Here is a 22,422-nt window from a genome sequence, read left to right as displayed (position 1 = left end):
GGATGTAGGAAAACCCGTGCCCCAGTGGTGACCCCTGTTCGAAGTCACTTGGATCTGCCCCATTGCCATCTTGATACAAGATCATAGTCAACTGACCTTGCTCAGTGTTTTTTTTTTTACACCACGGAGCACAACTGAATGCTGGTTGTTTGGTTGCTCCATGCAGATGTTGTGAACCAAGACATTCTGAGGATATTCTGATTAAAAGTGGACAACTAGAAGACACACATGGACAAGGACTGAGAATAACGGGGTCTATGAAAGGAGGATACATGAAATAAATGCGGGAAACTGCAGCATCCACAATGACTAAGAAGCAGCTGGTAGCACAGAGCTCAAACATCAGAAAGCTGGCGCTGGAGAGTCTCCAACAGAATGGGAACACTACAGAGCAGCAAGGACACACTGGGCCAACCCTGACACGGGAAAGCAGTGTTAAGGAAGTAGATGCTTCCCAATCACCAGTCATGACAGGTGTGACCACTGAGGGTGAAAATTTGGCAAACACAGTCAACAACTTGGATGTGACTCCCCCAACCCCTGAAAAAATCCCACAAGAGGAGATGCTTGCAGATGTTAACACAGCTCTACTCACTGCCCCAGTTACAGTTTGTCATGGAAACCATCCATCCATCCATCATCTATACACCACTTAATCCTCACTAGAGTCGCAGGGGTGCTGGAGTCTATCCCAGCTGACGTAGGGTGAAGGCAGGGGAGGACAGGTCACCAGTCTATCATATGGCTACACATACAGACAAACAAGCACACTCACATTCACACCTACTGACAATTTAGAATCACCAATTAACCAAAGAGGTGGGAGAGGGAGGCAAATGTTGTCATATCAGTGGATGAATGGGAAGAGATAAATGAACAGCAGCGGATAACAACTTGCTCCTTATCATGGAGAGAACACGAGTGGAAGAACATCATAAGACTCTTTAGAACACCAGCACAGACAAAGTATCATGACACAAAGTGTAGACTGGTTCCATTTCCCAGAAAAAGGCTTACTTTAAATGTGTAAGGCATTTCTCTTCAGCAATGTTCCAATGACTGTTCCTGAAGGATTTGGGTATGCATAATCCATTTTTGGAATATGTCGGATGAATTTTTGTGTTGTTTGTGAGTTATAATTAAATATTCAAAATGGCGGCTGTGCAAACAATAAGGCTTTATTACAATGATAATGATCCAAGAACCACCCATTAATTCAGCAATTTTGAGTAAAATTATTCACATCCAAACAAAAACACACATATTTCAAGAAAATAATTAGACTTTTCTTTTTTTTTGGATTTTTCAGGATTTTGTGAAAATGTTACAAAATTGCAACAGCGAGTCTTGGTGTAAACAAATATTAACACTTTATTTTTAACAAACTCCACAGATGATTAGGTATTGATGATTCAATAATATTAAAATATTATCTTATCTTAAAATGAATTTTATTGATATGAAATTGTTGAATATGGTACAATAAAATGCAAATATTTACATGTTGGACTTTGAACATCAGAATGATTTCTGGTGTCTGAGGACTCTTAACTGGTGGATGGCATTCTCCTTTGTGTCTCCTTATATGTGAAACTGAAGGAAGCGTTTTTTTTTTTTTATCTGTGAAGCACAAATGAGCATCACACTTGTTGCATGCAGTTGATGTGCAGTACCAGTCAAAAGTTTGGACACGCCTTCTCATTTAATAGTTTTTCTTTATCTTCATGTGACTATTTACATTGTAGATTTTCACTGAAGGCATCAAAACTAGGAATGAACACATATGGAATTATTAGTAATTATTTTTAGTGCATAGTGTTGGAGATTGTTGATATAGTGGACCATTTCCATGTATTCCGGGGTTGTCCCTCCATTGGCAACTACTGGCATGAGCTTAAAAATTGCATGGATAAAATACAAAGGGTAGACCATCCATCTACATTTGAGGTACTATACCTGGGGAAACTGGGCAAAATGGATGAAGAATGAGGTACCTAGGGTTGAGGATTGGGTTGAGGTAATACACAATATATATATGTGATGGAAAAGCTAATTTTCTCTATGAGACCAGAGGTGGATAGATTTAAAAGAATCTGGAAAAACTGGATAGAGTACATGAAACTAATTAGGTCTGATTTTATCTGAGATGTACATTGTGGAAAAAAAAACCCTAGTTCATAGCTACAGAAGTTGGAATGTTTGTTCCTGTTTATTATATCTAACTATATTCGCTTCACTGGGAACATAGTAAAACTCTGTTAGTTTAACGGGTCAAAATGTGTGGTAGAATGCAAAGAACCACAAAGTCCTGGGCATAACTCTATTTGTGTACTTGGAAAGGTACGGTCATTCTTTAATTTGATTTAGCATAAAATAGTTAGGAAATCTTTACCTTTCTTTTGTTTTTTGTTTATTTATTTATGTATTTTTGTTTTGTTTTATTTTTTTGAATGTCATGATTAATTTAAAGATATTGCATTTAGAGGACAGAGGGGGAGAAAAAAAAGAAAAAAAACTCAGGTATTATGTACCAGCTGTATGTGGAATGTATGTTCTGATGTTCAATAAAAATAAAATAAAGTCAAAAAAAAAAAAGAATCACCAATTAACTTCAGCATGTTTTTGGACTGTGGCAGGAAGCCGGAAAGGAAGAACATGCAAACTCTACACAGAAAAATCCAAGGCCCAGGCTGGGACACTCACCGGGGTTCTTCTAGCTGCGAGGCGACAGTGCTAACCACCAAGCCACTTTGCAACCCCTCATGGAAACTAGTGAACTCCTTTATGGCATTGCATTTGTAATCCTTGAGGCACATGGGTATAAACTCACAACATGCACAGAGTAGCCTTCACAGAGGAGAATGTTGGAAGCCAGTATAGCTCAGAGGGAAGTTAGTTGTCTAATAGTGGTGCAGAAGTATATTGTGAGTTTAACAAAATGTCCACAAGTAACGCTTGAGAGACTGGCAAACAAAGACTCACGGCTCTGGCTGCCAGACTACACCACCAGAAGAGCAGAGGCCAAAAGAATAAATGGCCTGTTCTCCAAAGATCCAACCAGGATGTCCTCTCAGCTGCAAACCAACAACAGCACACTGATCCACCCCCAAGTTGAGACTTAGAAATACTGAAAGGACATACTGGAGAAAGAGGCAACACGCAACACCAACAGCAAGTGGCTGATGGACCTAAAAGTAGACTGAGCAACCTTCCAAAACAAGAACAGCCATCATCACAAATCCTTGAGCTTATCAGCGTCGGGACCTGACATTATCAACTCGTACTGGCTAAAGAAGCAAACAGTATTCCATGATCAACTGGCAGCACCAATGAATGTGCTGCTAACAACAGGCACCCACCCAGACTGGCAAGACAATCCTGACTGTGAATGACCCTCATAAGGGTACAACACCTTCAAACTACTGACTGATGGCAGCTCTCCACAGCATAAATGGTCTTCTAAGGCATCATATCAGCTGGAGCAGGCACGAGTCATCACATCAACAACACTCTCGGGAGGGAATTGAAAACAACACCGAAGGATCAAAGCATGAACTGGTCAACAGGGCCATCACTCGAGACTCTAAGACAGCCATATGGGTTCTGTAAAGAGTCTTGAGACAATTTGAATTGTAATTGGCGCTATATAAATAAAATTGAATTGAATTAAGACGAAGCAGACCAACCTGTGCAAAACCTGGACGAACCACAAGAAATCCTACAATGCACCGCCCTGCGCATGGACACTACAGGTGCTTACCATTACGCAAGACTAATGGGGCACTGATGACCTTCATCAGAAATTCAATGCAACTGTGGAAAACAGCACTGAAGGCCAACCCCAAGGCCACTGCACAAGTCACCACTGAGTGCAACATATACCATTGTGAAGCATTGTCCCTGCTGCTGTTCTACATTGTCCTCAATCCCCTCAATGAGATTTCCTCAAAGAGTGACTACGGACAAGGATTCAGAAGTGGAGCAGTTGACCAGAAGGCCAGCACAAAGGCTATGATAATAAGGATAGAGATCAAAGGGATAATGAGACACTCGACTGAAAAGACCAGCACATCACAACCAGCTATATGACCAAGCAACCTCAGATATTTGTGGTTGACAAGGAAGTTGTGGTGGTAGAAATGGGAATCCTAGCTGACAGTAACATGAGGATGAAGGAACATGAGAAGTGCCAAGGACTGAAAGAACAACTGGAACACCACAGTTGTTTTCTTCTTTCCTTTATTGTCTTTTACATAGATGTATTAATTTCCTATCTGAATAGAGCTGTAAACATGCACACACTGCACCCCCCCACACACATATAAAACCACTTGTACGCTCATTTTAGTGTCATCCTTATTCATGTATGTATTTATTTATAACAATATGTTCCACCCCTGTGTTCTAAATAAAAATAATTGGAAACCTGTGTGTGTGTTATAAACATTTGTATATGTGCTTTTATGAGTATTTGTCTCAGGAGTAAAAAAGGAAGGTTTGTCAAGGGAAAAAAAGGACGAGAAAAAGTAATGCCAAGAAATGACAAGATAATAAGAAAACAAGATTCATCTCACAATCTAAACTCAGATTTATCGTTTAGGAGGCCAAAATTAACAGGTCAAAATTTACACACACACACACACACACACACACACACACACACACACAGACACACACACAGACACACACACACACACACACACACACACACACACACATATATATATATCACATGTATATGCCTTCAACTCCTGAAGAAACCGGAACAAGTCAATCGTGGCAAAAATGTACTACTTTGAAGATTTCCTTAAAATCTGAACTAATTTTCTTCATATTAGAGAGATGATCTGCCTAAATCTTGCTTCAAAAGAGTATTTTGCTTAATATTTTTTTGAAACATTGCTAAAGAATACTTACATAAATGGTTGGTAGTTAAACAAGATAACTAAGTATTGTTATTATTCTGATAATCAGCTGATAATTTCATGTTATCATGCGGAGAATAGTTGTAACCATAAGTGGTATACTTGTCATGGTAAGACTAAAAAATGTATTTTTCCCCTTGGCATTTCTAAGATTATCATTATTGATGATTCTTGGTTTATATTGGCCACAATTAACAGATAATTATCAGTTATCTTTATAAGGTCTGAAACTGTAAAATCTTGGTACATCTACAATTTCATACCAAATGCAGAATTTTTCCTGCTTTGACAAAAACAGGATTTTAACACTCACAGTAAGTTTACATGCAAATAATCTGCTTCTATCATTTGCAGTTTTCTCCTACACTGTTCTGACTGCAGCAAAAAGAGGTAGAGGTCTGTGTACGTGGAGATATTTCGGATGAAAGCATTTTCTGTCTCTGTTCATATTTAGTGCTTCAAAATTCCAATTAGTGAGATCTCCAGTGATTAGACTGAATAATGCTGTCCGTCAGAGTAGCTGCAGATTCCAAACTGTTAAACTGAATCAAAACCAAGAATTATAGTCGACTTTTCCAATTTCACTCAGCCAATTAAGGTTGTGTATCTGCTTTGGGTAGAAAAAAGACAACAGAAAATTAATTGTTCATGGAAATTAAGTCCTACTGATTTAGTAAAGCAGATATGATGAAAACCTTGTAATTCACTTACAGCTGTGCTTGCAGGGCAAACAGACTTCGATTAATAACTACATTTACACTATTTTATACTATTGAAGGACCTAAATTTACTGCCATTGACACAACTACTCTATCATCTGCCTATAGTAGTGAGTCCTTACTGGAGAAAATTACAAGTCAACCAAAACAAAAACATGGAGAATATTTTGAAGTTAAAAAAGTGCAAGTTTAATCAAATAAACAAAATAAAATGCAAATTGGATAAAGAAAACTCTGTTTTTGGTTTTTTTGGTTTTTTTTGGGGGGGGGTATTAAGAAGACAACTAAAAACAGGTGGTAAGTTTTTGTCTCCACCTGTCTCTTTATTATTCCATTTCATAATCCCTTCAAAAAACAACGACAAATTGAGAACTGATTGAATTGAGAAAACAAAATAATTTTTGGAAGAAGTAAAAGTTTTTGCCTTAAATAGACTATCCACTACAGTATATGGAGATGTCCCTAACCAGTTATTCATTTACCTTTGTTTCTTTCGAGCAAATCTTTTTTGTAGTTATTTTTGTGTCCTTTTTCAAAAAAAACAACTTTACTGTTTACCTAATTTTTTCCCTAAGAGGTAGATCAACAAAACAATTACATGGTTGTGACACTGAGTCTGTTTATGTTAAGGTTTCTATTACCTGATAGAGTCCAAAGTCAAGCCTCAGCGTGGCGACGTATCGCGTCTCGCGGCCGCTGCGAACGTCTCGCAGCTCCAGCTGGACGTCGTGCCATCGGCCGTCTGCCACTTGAACCTGATCCAGCCGCAGACGAACCGGTCTGGTCGCACCGCGGGTCACGGAGAACACCAGCTGACCATTTATCACCTGAGAGAGACACAAAGTCAAACACCAGAGGAACAAAACAAGTGAAAAAGTGTCAAACTGAAGACAAATGATGCACTACAAACTGCATATATATGATTTTAGATGTGTGTTTGTGTGCCGGAGAGTGAAATTAAGTATCTTGACTGCATTCCTGCCTAGATTCTGCTGACAACGCAAACACGCAAAATATATATATTTCAAGGACAATACCAGAATATTTGTAAGTTTAGTCTCATATAGAGGCTAATAATTTAGTAAAACACTAAAGCAATGTGGCATTAGTATAAGTCTCATCATCAGTTTATGTCACCAGGTGAGATTTCACTTAAAATGTACAGCACTTGAAAGAATGAGATTAAATTGCTTATGGCATCAAACTGCAATAAGATGTTGCGACCTATATATAACCATGCATACAGCTCTTATCTTTTGTGATGATAAAAGGAAGGTAAAAGGAATAAACACACTGTATTATCTTAAGCATGTAAATAAAAAAATTACAAAGGCACTGACACACGATCAACATTCTAATTTGCAAAAACAATCAACATGTTTGGGAAATTAGTTTTTTGAAGCTCCAGTGAGCCTTTTGTGATTTGAAAAGCAACTGTGTGAACATAAAATTAATTGTAAGCTCTTGGGTTATCATTTATATAAACGTGAATCATCTGCTAGACTTCTATTAACGATCAGCCGCTTATATGTTTAGTCAGACTTAAAGAAAAATATTTTTTATGTTTTCACAGTTACATATTGACTCCTGCTTATAGTACTGTACGATATGTCTGCTGTACAATGAGAGTCAAAAATGGAGTTCTGAGGCTCTTTGGTCGAATTATGAAGGGTAACCTCAGCTACAGGTCCTTCTACAGAGACGAAGTATGATTTGGAGTTTTTACATGATAGGAAAAACTGTACCATAAGGTCTAAATTCATGCAACATCCTTAATTTTTCTTCACCTCCACTGCATTGATTTATTCCTATTTACACAAATTTTATCATAATGCATACAATACTGTGTTTGTTTTATTATCCAAGGTATTAGGAATGATATTAGTATTTCCACAACAGCAGTTATCCCAACCATAGTTTCATTTGTTGACGTACACAATTTTCTCCAAATAATTTGCACCAATGCTAATGCTAATGGTCAAACAAACTATAGTACGGGTGTTAATGGAAACAGATGACTGAATCTGTGTTTGGTTGCCCACCTGGAACAACAGGCTGGTGTACTGCCCGGCCTGGGCCTGCAGCAGGGTTCCCTCTTTCGCTCTGGTCCGGAACACCAGGCCGAGGTACCAGGGCGTGGAGATGGTCACGTCATTCTTCAGGTCCCACCAGAGGGCGCTGTTACCCAGGAAGCGGTGTGGGTGTGGCATCACTTAGGGGAAAGGTGAGAGAAAAAACTGTGAATTACAAAATACTGCAATATCCAGAACAGTCTCAAGGTGTGGCTATTCACTGGACTTTGATGTGATTAATTAGCTGTGTGATGGTAGCTTAGATGCTAAGATGCTAAACATGGGTGCAAGCAAACTTGGAAAGATACATAATTGGCGAAGCTTGTGAGCAACGTCCGTAAGGAAAAAAAAGCAATTTAAAATACAATAATTTTCTGCACATTTACCCATAAAAACTATCACTGTCACCGTCACTCTCCTCTTTTTGCACCACAATATTATCAGTCATGCATTTGTTTTTCATTGCATAAGACAATAAAAACCATATGAAGCGTGTGAACTGGTAAGTTCACGAGAGCTAGAAGCCCTGTTGTCTCCACAAACTTCTGTTCCTGTACAACGAAACTTTATTCTCAATTCTATTTTTGGGGAAATATGTTTTCTATTTGCATTTGTTTACATTTGTTTGTGACATATCAGAAGTATGTCTAAAGTCAACATGGTCGCTCCTTTAAAACCAACCAATCATATAATGGGAGAAGATTCATCTCTCTCAAAACCCAGAAAATGGAGGAGAAACTTCATGTTTAGAAACATGTTTAGAAAATGCTGCATTTTAACCCAAACCATAATGTTTTCCTTAACCTGACCAAGTAATTTTGTTGCTTCAACCTCACCAGGCTTCTAGCATGGACTCATCATTGTGTAAGTTTTAGCTAAACAATAACATCCCATTAAAATTGTTCATCACTCAGTTTCCCAATTCAACAAATTTTCTCACTAAGAGGCAGTTAAAGGGCATTCAATTAGGTTCTATATACCTGCACAAATATACTATGAACTGTGCTCATCTTTGACCTGTTAAACTCTATTATTGCTTTTACTATATGTCCACAATATAAACCCTGATGGCAGAGATGTCGTCCCAGATCCATAAGAGAAGTATTACTATACATTCAGAAGTGCACATGTGCCAAACTAAAGTCTAAAGTCAACTAAAGTTAAAGTTAAGTTGGAAACCTTTCCTACGATGTCATAGGTGAAATGATACATTTGTTTTGTGGCAAAATTACACTAAAATGTGCATGAGAATGCAGCTTAGTTTTATAGGAATATAATTTTGTGGAGACATCATCTGTTGGTGGTTTATGTCTGGTTTCATTTAACAACATCCCATATTCACAGATAAATCCAGTCTGTTGAGTGAAATAATATTTGGTGGCAAATTATGGACATTTTGTACTTTGACAGTACAATCTACCTTTTGTTGGTAAATTGAAGTTTGGCTGGAGCCAGTGGACCAAGCAGGTTTATTAAACATACATTACCCAAGACCCTGTTATTGTATGCTATTATTGGTGAGAAATTTTATTTAAGCTGACTGATATGTTTCTTACTTTTGTGAACAGTCAGACTTAAGATTGTGGTTTATAGACTTCAATGGCAGAAACATGCTGTAGTGAACAATCAGCAATGGGTTCAACCAGCTCAAGGAGTCCAAAATGTGTTTTTTTTAAAAAGCATTTGTTCTTGTAAGTTGCTAAAATATATCAAAATGTGTATTAATATCTGCTGTGGGACATAAGTTTATTGTTTAAAAGGCAAAAAGCTGTGAGGCAAAACCATAACCTTGCTCCTTTATATTGAATTATGGAGATTTATTTGCTCCATTGGTCAGGTGCCTATTTTCTTACTAATGAAGAGAAATATCCCTTGTTAAGCTCTCTCGTCCTTTACTGCACATCATTCCCAAACTGTCTCTCTCTTCATTTCCCTTCATTTGTTTTCCTTCTACGGCTAACTATCAAATAAAAGCATGCAATACCCCAAAATAATTATTTAAAAGAGTAAATTAGCAACATGTCACCCTTCAGGGATGTTGCTGTGTTCTACTGACAGACTCACAAGAACAAAATGAACTTGTGAACGTTTCTTTCAAAAAGATTAAAAAAAAATAGCTTTGTTTTATCCCACAAGTACATTTCTTTCGCTGTATGATTTCCCCTCAGAGTTGGACATCTGTGTTTGCCATCAAGACATGTCAGTACAAATATACAAGTAAAGCTCATCTTAAATCCACCTGGAATGCAGCAAGTCCACCCATGTGTGAGGAAACAATCCGGGTTCATCTCAGTTAAGGTATCTTCAAAAAATAAAGGATTCCAGATTGTAACAATAATTTTACATGCTAAGCTAAGTTGGTCTTCTTCATAATTCTTTAAATCTCCCTTTCAGTCAGTGCATTCATATTGGTCGACACTCACCCAACCCTCTATCCCAACACAAACATACATTCTCACCGATACATTGACCTTCCTTACTTTATCTAAAACCTACAGCTGTGATGGTTCAGCAGAAAATGAGGAAGAAATACTCAGAGGGTTTAAAAGATGCTGAGGAGCAGAGTGAGGTGTGAATGACAGAGCACTTCTGAATGTGAACTACTGCAATGTAGTGCAGTGTTTTCTGCAGTTTAACCAATATTTAAACAATAAAGGAACATATTAAGGTTAAAAGTGTTATCTTGAGCCTGGTACAACAGGTAAGTTAATAAACTGCTGAACCCCAGATCCCACTGGTGGGTTTGAAAACCACATAGTTTTTAAAAAAATATCCAAATTACACCATTTATCAGAGCAGGAAACCATAAAAACAGAAAGAATAACAGCATTTTCAGCTCTCCAATGGTCCAATGAACTTGTTTCACTGAAAAAATGAACCAAATGTGAGCCTAAAATGGTGATATTTCAATAGTCACTTTATTCTACATGTCTCATTTATAAATTTGCCAAAATGAACTGTTTACTCCAACAAGATTCTGTAAAAAACTAAAAAATCCTTGCCTTTGTTGATGCAACAGAGAGGCCATGGTGACTCTGCTATGACCAAACATCACATGACAGAAGTTCAGTGACTTTTTGGTGAACTGGCAGCTGCGCTCAGATTAAAATGCAAATAGTAACACATGCCAATTCCATTTTTTTTTTCAATTTTTGTAAAAATAAATAATCAAAGAAATTCCACTTTTCTCATTTATTTTGCATGACATAACTTTGTTATATTGGGAAAATGATATTTCTGAGTTCTCTCTACTTCCAGTCATGGTTGCAGGACTTTATTTTCCAGTGAAATGGCTCCACAGTGAGCAAACAAATATCCAGATACTGCTTGGAGTTCAGAGGGGTAATTTCAAAACTGTAACCTGCAGCATTTTAACATTGGCGAGTTATCAACTAATTAAAGAGGCATTAGTATAACAACCAGCAGCAAATAAAGGTCCCTGAAGACTGCACCTGTTCTGCTGCATTATGTAAAATAATGACCAGTCTGATCCCCGCTGGCAGGAAAAGCACAAACTGCTAGTTATGTCACCTCATCTGTTGACAGTAATTACAGCAAAGTGGTCCGATAGAAGCGACACTGTTAAAGGTTGCTCCTACTGCGGTTATACACAGAATATGAATAAATTCAGACTCTCACCATGGCTACAGTCCTTCCCTCCATATCCTAATGGACAGTCGCAGGAGAAAGTCTCCCAGCTCACCCTGCAGGTGCCTCCGTTCTGGCAGGGGTTGGACTTACAGAAGGGCAGTTTGGCGCTGCAGCCTGCAGGAAGAAACACAGAAGTTTTCACAAATAATTCACGATGATAAATCATGATGTTTTCACTTTCAGCTGCATAATCTCACCAAACGCTATCCACACACATAATATTTAAGTGCTTACCTCGATGCACTTTATAATCACCACTGTCATCACTCTACCACTGCCACACTCACTCTCCATTCAAACCAATGTTTATAAGTGTGCAGTGCACTTTATGACCACTGCTGCTGTTAGTTTAGGTCAGCTTATTTATTTGGAACTACTTTCGTTTTTCCTACATTGTGTACATTTGGTTAAGGAGGATCAGCAAAGTAAGAATTTCATTGTACAGCGTAACTGGCTGAACCATTACTGTGTGTGTGTTTTAAAATAATAATGAAAATATGACATCAGTGAGTTCCTGACTTTGAGGAATTGCCACATAAACCATTAAAATATCACATTTCTTAAGATAATTGCAGGCATATCTTTAAAACCTTTTGAATGGCAGCGTGTGTGTGTATATATATATATATATATATATGTATGTATGTATGTATGTATGTATGTATGTATGTATGTATGTATGTATGTATGTATGTATGTATGTATGTATGTATATATATATATTTATATATATATATATATATATATATATATATATATTTACACACACACTGCCGTTCAAAAGTTTGGGCTCACTTAGAAATGTCCTTATTTTTTAAATAAAAGCTTTTTTTTTAATGAAGATAACATTAAATTAATCAGAAATACAGTGTGGACATTCTTAATGTCATGTGGTAAATGACTATTCTAGCTGGAAACAGCTGATTTTTAATGGAATATCTACATAGGGGTACAGTGGCACATTTCCAGCAACCATCACTTCTGAGTTCTAATGGTACAATGTGTTAGTTAATTGTGTTGAAAGACTAATTGATAATTGGAAAACCCTTGTGTACTTATGTTAGCACAAGAATAAAAGTGTGAGTTTTCATAGAAAACATGAAATTGCCTGGGTGACCCCAAACTTTTGAACAGTAGTGTATATACACTACTGTTCAGACTGATTGACTACAATATCATAGTCAATCAGTAAGTAAGTGAGTCAAACAGTAATCTGTGATCTGAACCTTTTCACAGCTCAACCAGGACAAAGCTGAGGCTCAGACAGAATAGCTTATCTCACAACTAGAAACTCTGACATTAAAATCATGTAAACGAGTTAAAAATCCTATCTTACCTTTATTGTACGTGTTATTTAAAAAAGCATTTCCTCTGTTCCTTAGTCCCTGTGTTTATGACTTCTTCATTTATAACATGATGTTGGAATTGGAAAGTAGAGTGGGTGGATGTTTGTACTGTTTATATTGCATTTTCTTTTCATTTCTTTTAAATTTGTAAAGCACTTGTGTGTTACATTGGTTAATATATTGATTTCAGCTGCATAAAATGTTAAGATACCAAAGGGCATATACACGTCACGAGGACCACAAAGACAACATGAAACTTTTGTGTGTGTTCTATAAGATATTACTTTAAATATTATGTCCGGTGTTTCAGTACCATTAAAATATCATATTTTTAAGATTATTCCAGGCTTTAATTGCATATCAGTCTTCAGTTTCAGGTTTAGTCATTTGATGGCCAAATATCTGAAGATTTTGCCTTTTTTATAGGCAATTCACAGCACACAATACCCAAAGACATGCCTTAATAAATACCAATTATGTGTATTTGACATTAAATATGTTTAGCAACGCTGACCAGGAAGAGTTCCGTTGTTGGCGATGAATCCAGCCAGATCCAGCGGCTTGTTGTCGATGTGCAGCTCCTTCATGCAGCCGATGAACTCTCTGGTGCCGAAGGGAAAGTTGTCAGGCACGTTGGGGACTCCGCCCAGAAACAACGGACCAGTCAGATCCAGAGACCTGAGAAAAGAGAGGAAAAAGAGGAAAGAGTTCAAGGAAGGAACGCAGGATTATCCCTTAAAGGATGGAGAGGAGGAAGGAAGGAAATTCAGAACACGGGATTAAAAAAACCCAGATTAAATGTGTCATCAGAGGTATGTGTCAAATGAAACAAGAATCAGAAAAAAACAGTACATGTAGAGGAGAAACTGGATGATGATTTCATGTATTTTCTTCGAGGATAACAGACAAGGAGAGAAACTGAGAAGAAGGAGACAGATGGAGAGGCAGATGAACAAACGGGAGATTAAATATGAGTTTCAGTGGATGTCTGGAGAGACGAGGTGAAGGTGGATGCGAGGCAGAGTGAGAGAAGAGACGCTGGATGTTCGGGAGGGACGTCAACAAATGGAATCACTCGCATGAAAAGGAGACGAAAAACAGCGAAAGGGACATGTGGTTGCAGCTGGGGAGGCAGATGAACAAACGAGATTAAGCGCGAGTTACAGGAAGTGTCGAGAGGGAGCCGTGTGATAAGACAGATGGAATGAAACGGGGGGGAAATGTGAGGAGGAAGAACCAGCAAATGACAGTCGTGGGGAAAAAACAAGAAACAGTTGTCATTCTGAGAGCATTATCCGGTTTTAACTGAGTGTTTTTTCCCTTTCACATCGCTTTGGAGACACGTTCCAAGCTGACGGAATATAAAATTGACGGGACAAAAGGTGCCGGAGTCGATAAAACAAAAGACTAAGTGCAAGTTACCGCAAATATCAACAGTCATTAGAAAAGGAGACTGAGTCAGAGGAGGCTGCTAATGGACAAATGAAAAAGGGTAGCGAGTGTTGAAGCATTTGGCCTTCATCTTTGACCAGTCTTCTCGTCTCTTGGCTTCACTCAGCGCTGACAGAACACAGCCAACGTGATTACAGCTTTCAGAGGCGAGGCCAGACATCAGCCCCGTGGCAGGCTGCTGTCTGAGAGCATGTGTTTTTGGGTGTGTATGGAGATGCAAAGCTGCACAGTTTAGACATGCAAAAAGAAATACACAACTCTGGCAAGGTCAAATAGAGCAGACAATGCGATGGAGGAGCGCATTGAAAACACACGATTTGAATATTTTGAAGAGCAGAGAGGAATGAAAAGACATGAATGAGCTGAAGAGAAGCGAGATGCAAGAAACGGCATAAAGATATTAAAGCCTAATTTAAAGCCTCCACAGATTTCCTCCACAGTCACCTTAGCACCCTGATCATTCCCTTAGAAAATCCTCTCCAGCAGATTTCAAAAGTTTTAGCAGGATTTTATTAGATTAGGCTGCTTAAATCTGCATGAAATCATGTGCAACACATACTTTTCAGTTTGAAATTTCAGTATTTCACATCTTGAACAGTTAGTAAAGTGAAAATAGACAATAAAGACAGGCAAATGCACGTCACTTTGGGAATCCGATGTAGAAGACAAGTCATTATGACTCAGAGCTTACAGGAAAATCAACACGACGAGCTGCTTGGAAACATAGCTTCCAGCAATTATAGTTATTGAATTGACTGTAAATGCTGAGATATAATCTGTAATGATTCTGTTTATACTACAGGCCAATATCTCTGAATACAGAAATGCTTCCACCAATCACTCTGCACGATTTACCTTTCGACTCCTTACAGTCCGACATCCTCAGTGTTCCAGCAGCCGCCAGCTGGCCACTGTGCAGCTACACGGCTTTATTGGTTTTCTGCTTAGTGAAAAGTGCATTTGAATATCTGTTATCTGTTAAGCCTCCATCAGTGGCAGATTGTGCTTTAATGAAAGCTGTCTTTGCAAAGAAGCTAGCAAACATCAGCCATGACTCAGGGTCAATGGCTGTTCACAGCTCATAAAAGAGATCAGTGGAACAAAACAAAATTGTTTCATTCTTCAATCATGAATGTCAGACATGAATTCTTTCCAAACAACACTCTGCAAGTCAAAAGATAAGTAGTAAGCCATTTTATGTTTCATTGTGCTAAACATTTATATAGCAATGGTACTTGAATATTATTATTAAACTTAAAGGCCCCCTATGGTGAAAATTAAGTTTTATTTTTCATCTTATTAACATGATCATATGGTGTTTTTTGATATGCACAGTTTTAAATAATATTATCATGCACATTTCAACTTGTTTAAATCACATACGATGTAATCTGGCACATCCTCAGGTGATTATTGTGCATATTCCGGCACATTTGTTAAGTATCTGTATTACTTTTTGGGATTTATAAACCTTAGATTACAGCTACTGCTAATTTTACTTGCCAACTGACTGGCCACACCTTTTTTAATCTACAGGGAGTCCCTAAAGTCTGGATACATAGGAAATCTCATTAACTAGAATTTTTTTGCTTCTACGGATTAAATATGGCTTTGTCAAAAGAAGAAAGAGTTGAACTGGTACTTCTCTGTGGATGTGAAAGATGGACATATTGAAAGATAGGGTTAGGGTTAGGGAAGTGATTTTTTTGGGGGGCTAGCATGAATTTTAGCCATGGCCAATTCTTTAGTTTCGGCTGATACATTTGGTCGTCCATGACACTGCACCATTTCTTTAACCTTTACAACCACCTTCGCCACCGTGGAAAAGCCAAGTCATCCTTTTTGGATGACGTGCAAATTCATCTGCTATCTTTCCATACGTCCATCCTTTACGTCCACTGAGAAGTACCAGTTCAACTCTTTCTTCTTTCGACAAAGCCATATTTAATCTGCGGAGGCAAAAAAAAAAAAACTATAGTTAATGAGATTTCCTATGTGTCCAGAATTTAAGGACACCTTGTACATGTTACTGTTTCCTACTATGCTTTTCAACACCAAGTGAAATTCTTTGTATGTGAAAATCTACTTGACAATAAAACCTTTGAGTCTGATATCGTGAGTGAAATAAACACTAGAATTTCTACCTCGAAGCTGCAGTGTATCAGTGAAAGTCTACTTGCCATTGTGTAGTGTAGAATATTATTTTTATGGTGTTAGAGCAGAGTTATAGGTAAGCTGGCATGCTCCAGCTGCAGCATGCAGGGAGTCTAAAGAGTAGCAAGGACTACTTGGGTAGATCAACAAATTCTAGAGAAATCAAAATGTTATATCTAAATCATTTTAGGGTACTTTTTTTCATAGAAAACACCATTAAACATGTAACTTTGATCCACAGAATGCGATTTTAGAGATTTAATCAACTCAATCAATTGTTAGAACATCTTGAGTCAGATTAACATCCTTTGTTGTGTAAACTGGCAGCTCCATCACAATGATTGCTGCCGTTGTTGGTAGACCACCTGGTTTCACAACAATTCATATCTTGAGGCAGGTGAGTCCTGGGTCATTAATAGACTATTAGTCATGTGACCTGGAGTGACTAAATTCTGTAACTCTCCATTAGTCAGTTAGAACTGAAGAAGCCTCTTGGATGAGAGGTGAACCATCTTCTACAAGAATCTACAAGAGAAGTCCAGTTGATTTCTACGGAAGCTTCTACAATTACTATTTGAACTGATCTGAACGTTTGTCACAATACCAAAAGCGTCATAGAGTGGAAGACAGTTTAAAAATCTCTGAGCATCTTTATTGTTATCAGCTTTGCTCTAGGAACAGAATTATGGCTAATTTCTTAAAGAAGATCATTTGCATTCCAGTTTTGGTTTGTCTGAATCGGTTTGAAGTACATTTTAGTATCTTGGTTCATGCTGCTATCTTGGTTATTTGGTTAATCTGGACCAACAATACCAAATCTCTATCTAAATGAATGTGGAAAGAGCTGAAGGAGCACAATTTTAATGGTCACCGTGAGATGAATGTGTGGAATCACCAGTGAAATTTGGTAAAAAAAAACACTAACACGCCCTAAAATAACATTTTTCTATGTTTATGTCCAGTTTCACAGCAGCATATTTGCATCAGTGCAGCACCACAGCTGAGCATTCTCTACTTTGGCTGTTAAAAAGCACAGAATTTGGCCTTTTGAGGGGAAAATTGACATTTTTCATGCAACCGCCATCTTTGGCATCGATTTCCATTCAGGATTCTTGACGGACTGCCATTTCAAGGCACAGAAACAGTAAGACACAGAGAATAAAACAAGATGGAGGGCTGACAGAAAGAAGAACTCACTTCTTGTTGCTGGTCTGTTTGCCCTGAGCCGCGCAGCTATAATTTCCGAGCTGCGTGCCGAAGCGGAGCGACAAGGAAGTATCGCAGTCATCAACGCTCACCACAGCAATCTTCTCATCTGATGGACCCTGGGCTTCACCGCTCATACTGCGCTTAGGCTGAACACACATACAGACGCACAAAAAATTGAGCCCAAAAAAACAGAAAACATGAAACAAACAACATGACAGAAGCTGACATGCAAGGAATACAACAGCTTCTACTAAATCTAAAGTTTATATCACTGCAGTCAGACAGTACAGCAAGATAACAGGTTCAACACGAGTATTTACACTGCTACTGTGCATTATGTTAGGAAGAAAAGGGAAATTTGAGTTAGTGGGACAAGAAATAACAACATTTGGGCAGGAAAACAGACCAAACGAAGACAGTGAACACATTCACTCTCCACTTACTGTCTGCAGGTGGAAGAAGAACAGAAAAAGAAAAGAAAAGGGACGAAAGAACAAAGAGGTAAAGAAATGGATGTGCACCCTGACGCACACTCATACTCACATAGCGTATAGCTGGCTGAGGGACATGAAAGAACATGAAGAAAATTAAAGGAGATGAGCGGCGGAATGTGCATGAATAAAATGGTGACGAGCACATAATTGCAACAAAACACTTCGGCTCAAAGCGCAAAGTCGGCACGAGGAGCTATTATCCATAGAAGCACAAAAAAACAACGAAACTACCAGCACGGAATCTCTTCAAAAGATCTCTCATCAAACAGACATCCGCAAAATGGAAGATCAAACATGAGAACCAAATGGTCTAAGAGACACAAACGCACTTAGGTGTGAACCCACCTTGTTGTAGTAGTGGATGTGAACGGTGTGCCAGTCTCCGTCGCTCACACCGCCAGGCAAGTAGGGACTCACCTGAGTGGACGACTCACCTGCAGACACACGGATGGAGTTTGTGTCAAAACATGCAGTAAATCTTCTAATAAGTTCATACAACTGGATCGACTTTTAGCGTTTTTAATTTTTGCATTTAAAAATACATTAACCCTTTTTACTCCTTTTCTAGTTTGCAGCAAAACGCCACAATGAGAAACTTCATCATGTGCAATATTTGGTTTACATGTACAACATTGTCATTGTAATGCGCAATATTTCATTTTTATCTCATTTTTCAGGTGCAGTATTTCATCATCATGTGTGATATTACTTATTCTAGCCCAATTTGACCTTACTTACTGCATTTCAGTATTGTATATTAATTATATCTTTTCTACTTTTTAGGCATTGCATTTCTTATGTCATTTAGTTTTTTCTGAGCAATATCTGGCAGAAGAAATTCCATCAGGATTGATAAAGTTTTAGCTAAATTTAACCTAATTCAACTTAATTTAACTTAATTACTTAAACTGTGGCTTCTGAAAGATTCCAACTATTTGCACAAACAACCAAAGTTTCTTGTGAAACTTGTTAAACAGAGCTGTGGGTCTTTCCAGTCAGTAAACATTTAAGATATTTCCCTGCTCAAAATCTGAAAAAAAATTTGCATAAATACTTTCCAGAACATTTGTAATCATGTAACTTTCACTATCAAAACGTTGCAAAACCTTACAGACATGACTTACAGCAGCCATTGCAACTTTGGAGAGTGTGTCTTTTAGTTACGCTTGCACAAAAATCTCAAGAAATAAAAGAAAATAAATTCTATTTTTGCAAAGATGAGAAAATTCTGAATGCTGTGATACCAGATATGTCCATGTTTTTTGACAGAGAGTGAAGGCGACTGCAAGCATGCAACGATATATTCAAATTAAACTGTAGCTTCTGAAAATGTCAGAATTTGTGCGTGAATGAGGTCTTGCCAGAAAGAAAACTCACTAAAGTGTCATGTGAAAGTGTGAGAAAATCCAGAGATGGTACAGAAACAGAGCAGTGAGTCGTTGCACTCAGTAAGAATTGAAGATTTTTGCCTGAGATTCTGCATAAATAATTTACTGAACATTTGTAATCCTACAACTTTCGCAATCAAAACATTGCATAATCTTACTTAACTCTCATCAGTACACGTGGCAAAACCTACTTCAGCCGTACACTTGGGGTCCAGCTGGAACCCAGTAGTATTTCATCTGTTTCACATTTCTGTACCTGTCCATACCCTCTCAATGTATATTTTCCTAAAACGTGTGTCCTCTGTAGATACAAATATGAAAGAAACAATGAAATTACTATTGATGATTACTGACGTGTATTGCTTACAGTGTTAGTGTAAGAACTCCTGAACTCCAGGTGTACTGATGAGGGTTAAAGCAGCCATCACAATTTTGAAGAGTGCATCTTTAGGTTATTCTTGTGCAAAACGCTTAAAAAAAAAAGAAAATCAATTCTATTTTTTTGCAAAGATGAGGAAATTGTGAATCCTGTGATACCAGTTATGTCCATGTTTTTTGACAATAAGAGTTCTCTCTTATACTCAAATTAAGCTGTAGCTTCTGAAAAAGTCAAACTTTCCACATGAATGAGATCTTGCCAGAATAAAAAATTCCCTAAAGTTTCTTGTGAAAGGGTCCAAAGCCCAGAGATGATACACAAACAGCCTGTCTGAAAAAAAAAAGATTAGATTCTGCTTAAATACTTTCCTGTCATAGCCTGGCCTGGCTTCTCTTCCTACTTTCTTCTCCTGCTCTCTCTTGCTGTGTCTCTGTCTCTTGCCCTCCCTCTTTCCTCCTCTCATTCTTGCTTCTCTCCTCCTTTCCTTTCTCCCTCTCCTCTCTTTCTCTGCTCATTCCTGGTGCCTTCCCCCTCTTTACTGCGCCCCTGGCCATAGCGGCATGTTTGGATTGTGGCACACAGCTGCGGAGGAACGGCAGCTGTGGCTGATCACTAATCAGCCGTAGATAAAGCCAGGCCAGCCTGTCCTCTCGGTGCCAGATCATAGCGTCTGCTACGCCAGCGTCTCCAGCTGGTCTGCGCCGTCTTTGGCCTGCCTGCCCGCCCGCCTGCCAGCCTGCCAGCCAGCCAATTAACCAATAAATATCCTTGGTTCACCTGACCTGTTCTGCTTAGTCTGTGTGTCTGCACTCTGGGTTCAGTTCCACGAGACCCGTGACACTTTCCATAATATTTGTAATCCTACAACTTTAGCTATCAAAATGCTGCATAACCTGATTTACAGCAGGTTTTGCAAATTTGAACAGTGTGCCTTTAGGCAGCTCTTGTGCAAAATGCATAAGAAATAAATGAAAATCTATTACATTTTTGCAAAGACAAAGAATTCCTGAATCCTGCAATACCAGATATGTCCATGTTTTTGTCAAAGAGGAGGCGACAGCAAACATTAATTTTGGAGCAAAAACACCTACAATGACATAGTCAAATTAAACTGTAGCTTCTAAAAATCCCAGACATTCTGCATGAAGTCTTGCCAGAAAGAAAACTCCCTAAAATGTCATGTGAAAGTGTTAGAAGTCCCAGAGCTGATACAGAAACAGAGCAGTGGGCCTTTGCACTCAGTAAAAATTGATGATTTTTGCCTGCCTAAAATAAAAAAAAGATAAGATTCAGCATAAATAATTTACTTTACAGCTGTAATCCTGGAACTTTGGACAGAGTGTCTTTAAGCTGCTCTTGTGCAAAATATATGAGAAAAAGAAAATCAATTCTAGTTTTGCAAAGCTGAGGAATTCCTGAATCCTGCAATACCAGATACAGTACATTGCCAAAAGTATTGGCTCACCTGCCTTGCCTCGCATATGAACGTAAGTGACATCCCATTCCTAATCCATAGGGGTCAATATGACGTCGGTCCACCCTTTGCAGCTAGAACAGCTTCAACTCTTCTGGGAAGGCTGTCTACAAGGTTTAGGAGTGTGTTTATGGGAATTTTTGACCATTCTTCCAGAAGCGCATTTGTGAGGTCACACACTGATGTTGGACGAGAAGGCCTGGCTCTCAGTCTCCGCTCTAATTCATCCCAAAGGTGTTCTATTGGGTTGAGGTCAGGACTCTGTGCAGGCCAGTCAAGTTCATCCACACTAGACTCTGTCATCCATGTCTTTATGGACCTTACTTTGTGCACTGGTGCACAGTCATGTTGGAAGAGGAAGGGGCCAGCTCCAAACTGTTTCCACAAAGTTGGGAGCATGGAATTGTCCAAAATGTCTTGGTATGCTGAAGCATTCAGAGTTCCTTTCACTGGAACTAAGGAGCCAAACCCAGCTCCTGAAAAACAAGCCCACACCATAATCCCCCCTCCACCAAACTTTACACTTGGCACAATGCAGTCCGACAAGTATCGTTCTCCTGGCAACCACCAAACCCAGACTGGTCCATCAGATTGCCAGATGGAGAAGCACCATTCGTCACTCCAGAGAAGGCATCTCCACTGCTCTAGAGTCCAGTGGCGGCGTGTTTTACACCACTGCATCCAACGCTTTGCATTGCACTTGGTGATGTATGGCTTGGATGCAGCTGCTCAGCCATGGAAACCCATTCCATGAAGCTCTCTGCTGAAGCACTGTTCTTGAGCTAATCTGAAGGCCACATGAAGTTTGAAGGTCTATAGCAATTGACTCTGCAGAAAGTTGGCGACCTCTTCGTACTATGTGCCTCAACATCCGCTCCATCAGTTTACGTGGTCTACCACTTGGTGGCTGAGTTGCTGTTGTTCTCACACACTTCCACTTTCTTATAATACAGCATTACTGACAGTTGACTGTGGAATATTTAGGAGCGAGGAAATGTCATGACTGGATTTGTTGCACAGGTGGCATCCTATCACAGTTCCATGATGGAATTCACTGAGCTCCTGAGAGCAACCCATTCTTTCACAAATGTTTGTAAGAGCAGTCTGCATACCTAGGTGCTTGATTTTATAAACCTGTGGCCATGGAAGTGATTGGAAC

General features: G+C 38.7%; 1 protein-coding gene across 4 annotated transcripts in view; it reads right to left on the bottom strand.

The window, feature by feature from the left end:
• celsr3 (cadherin, EGF LAG seven-pass G-type receptor 3) overlaps nt 1-22,422 on the bottom strand; it is a 216,416-nt gene that overhangs the window by 113,991 nt on the left and 80,003 nt on the right. For 3 of the 4 annotated variants that reach the window (XM_055013004.1, XM_055013000.1, XM_055013003.1), the window contains exons 6-12: nt 18,368-18,456; nt 18,072-18,086; nt 17,517-17,674; nt 13,228-13,391; nt 11,356-11,481; nt 7,687-7,856; nt 6,286-6,471 (exon numbers count right to left, since the gene is read on the bottom strand). In XM_055013004.1, the coding sequence (XP_054868979.1) occupies nt 6,286-6,471; nt 7,687-7,856; nt 11,356-11,481; nt 13,228-13,391; nt 17,517-17,674; nt 18,072-18,086; nt 18,368-18,456 (908 nt within the window). The remainder of the gene's footprint in view (nt 1-6,285; nt 6,472-7,686; nt 7,857-11,355; nt 11,482-13,227; nt 13,392-17,516; nt 17,675-18,071; nt 18,087-18,367; nt 18,457-22,422) is intronic. The other variant, XM_055013001.1, reaches the window with a different exon arrangement.

Source organism: Amphiprion ocellaris, chromosome 8, assembly GCF_022539595.1.
Source record: "Amphiprion ocellaris isolate individual 3 ecotype Okinawa chromosome 8, ASM2253959v1, whole genome shotgun sequence".
NCBI classification, from domain to species: domain Eukaryota; kingdom Metazoa; phylum Chordata; class Actinopteri; family Pomacentridae; genus Amphiprion; species Amphiprion ocellaris.
Note: the sequence above shows the minus strand (reverse complement) of the source record. Positions and strands in the feature narration are given on the sequence as shown.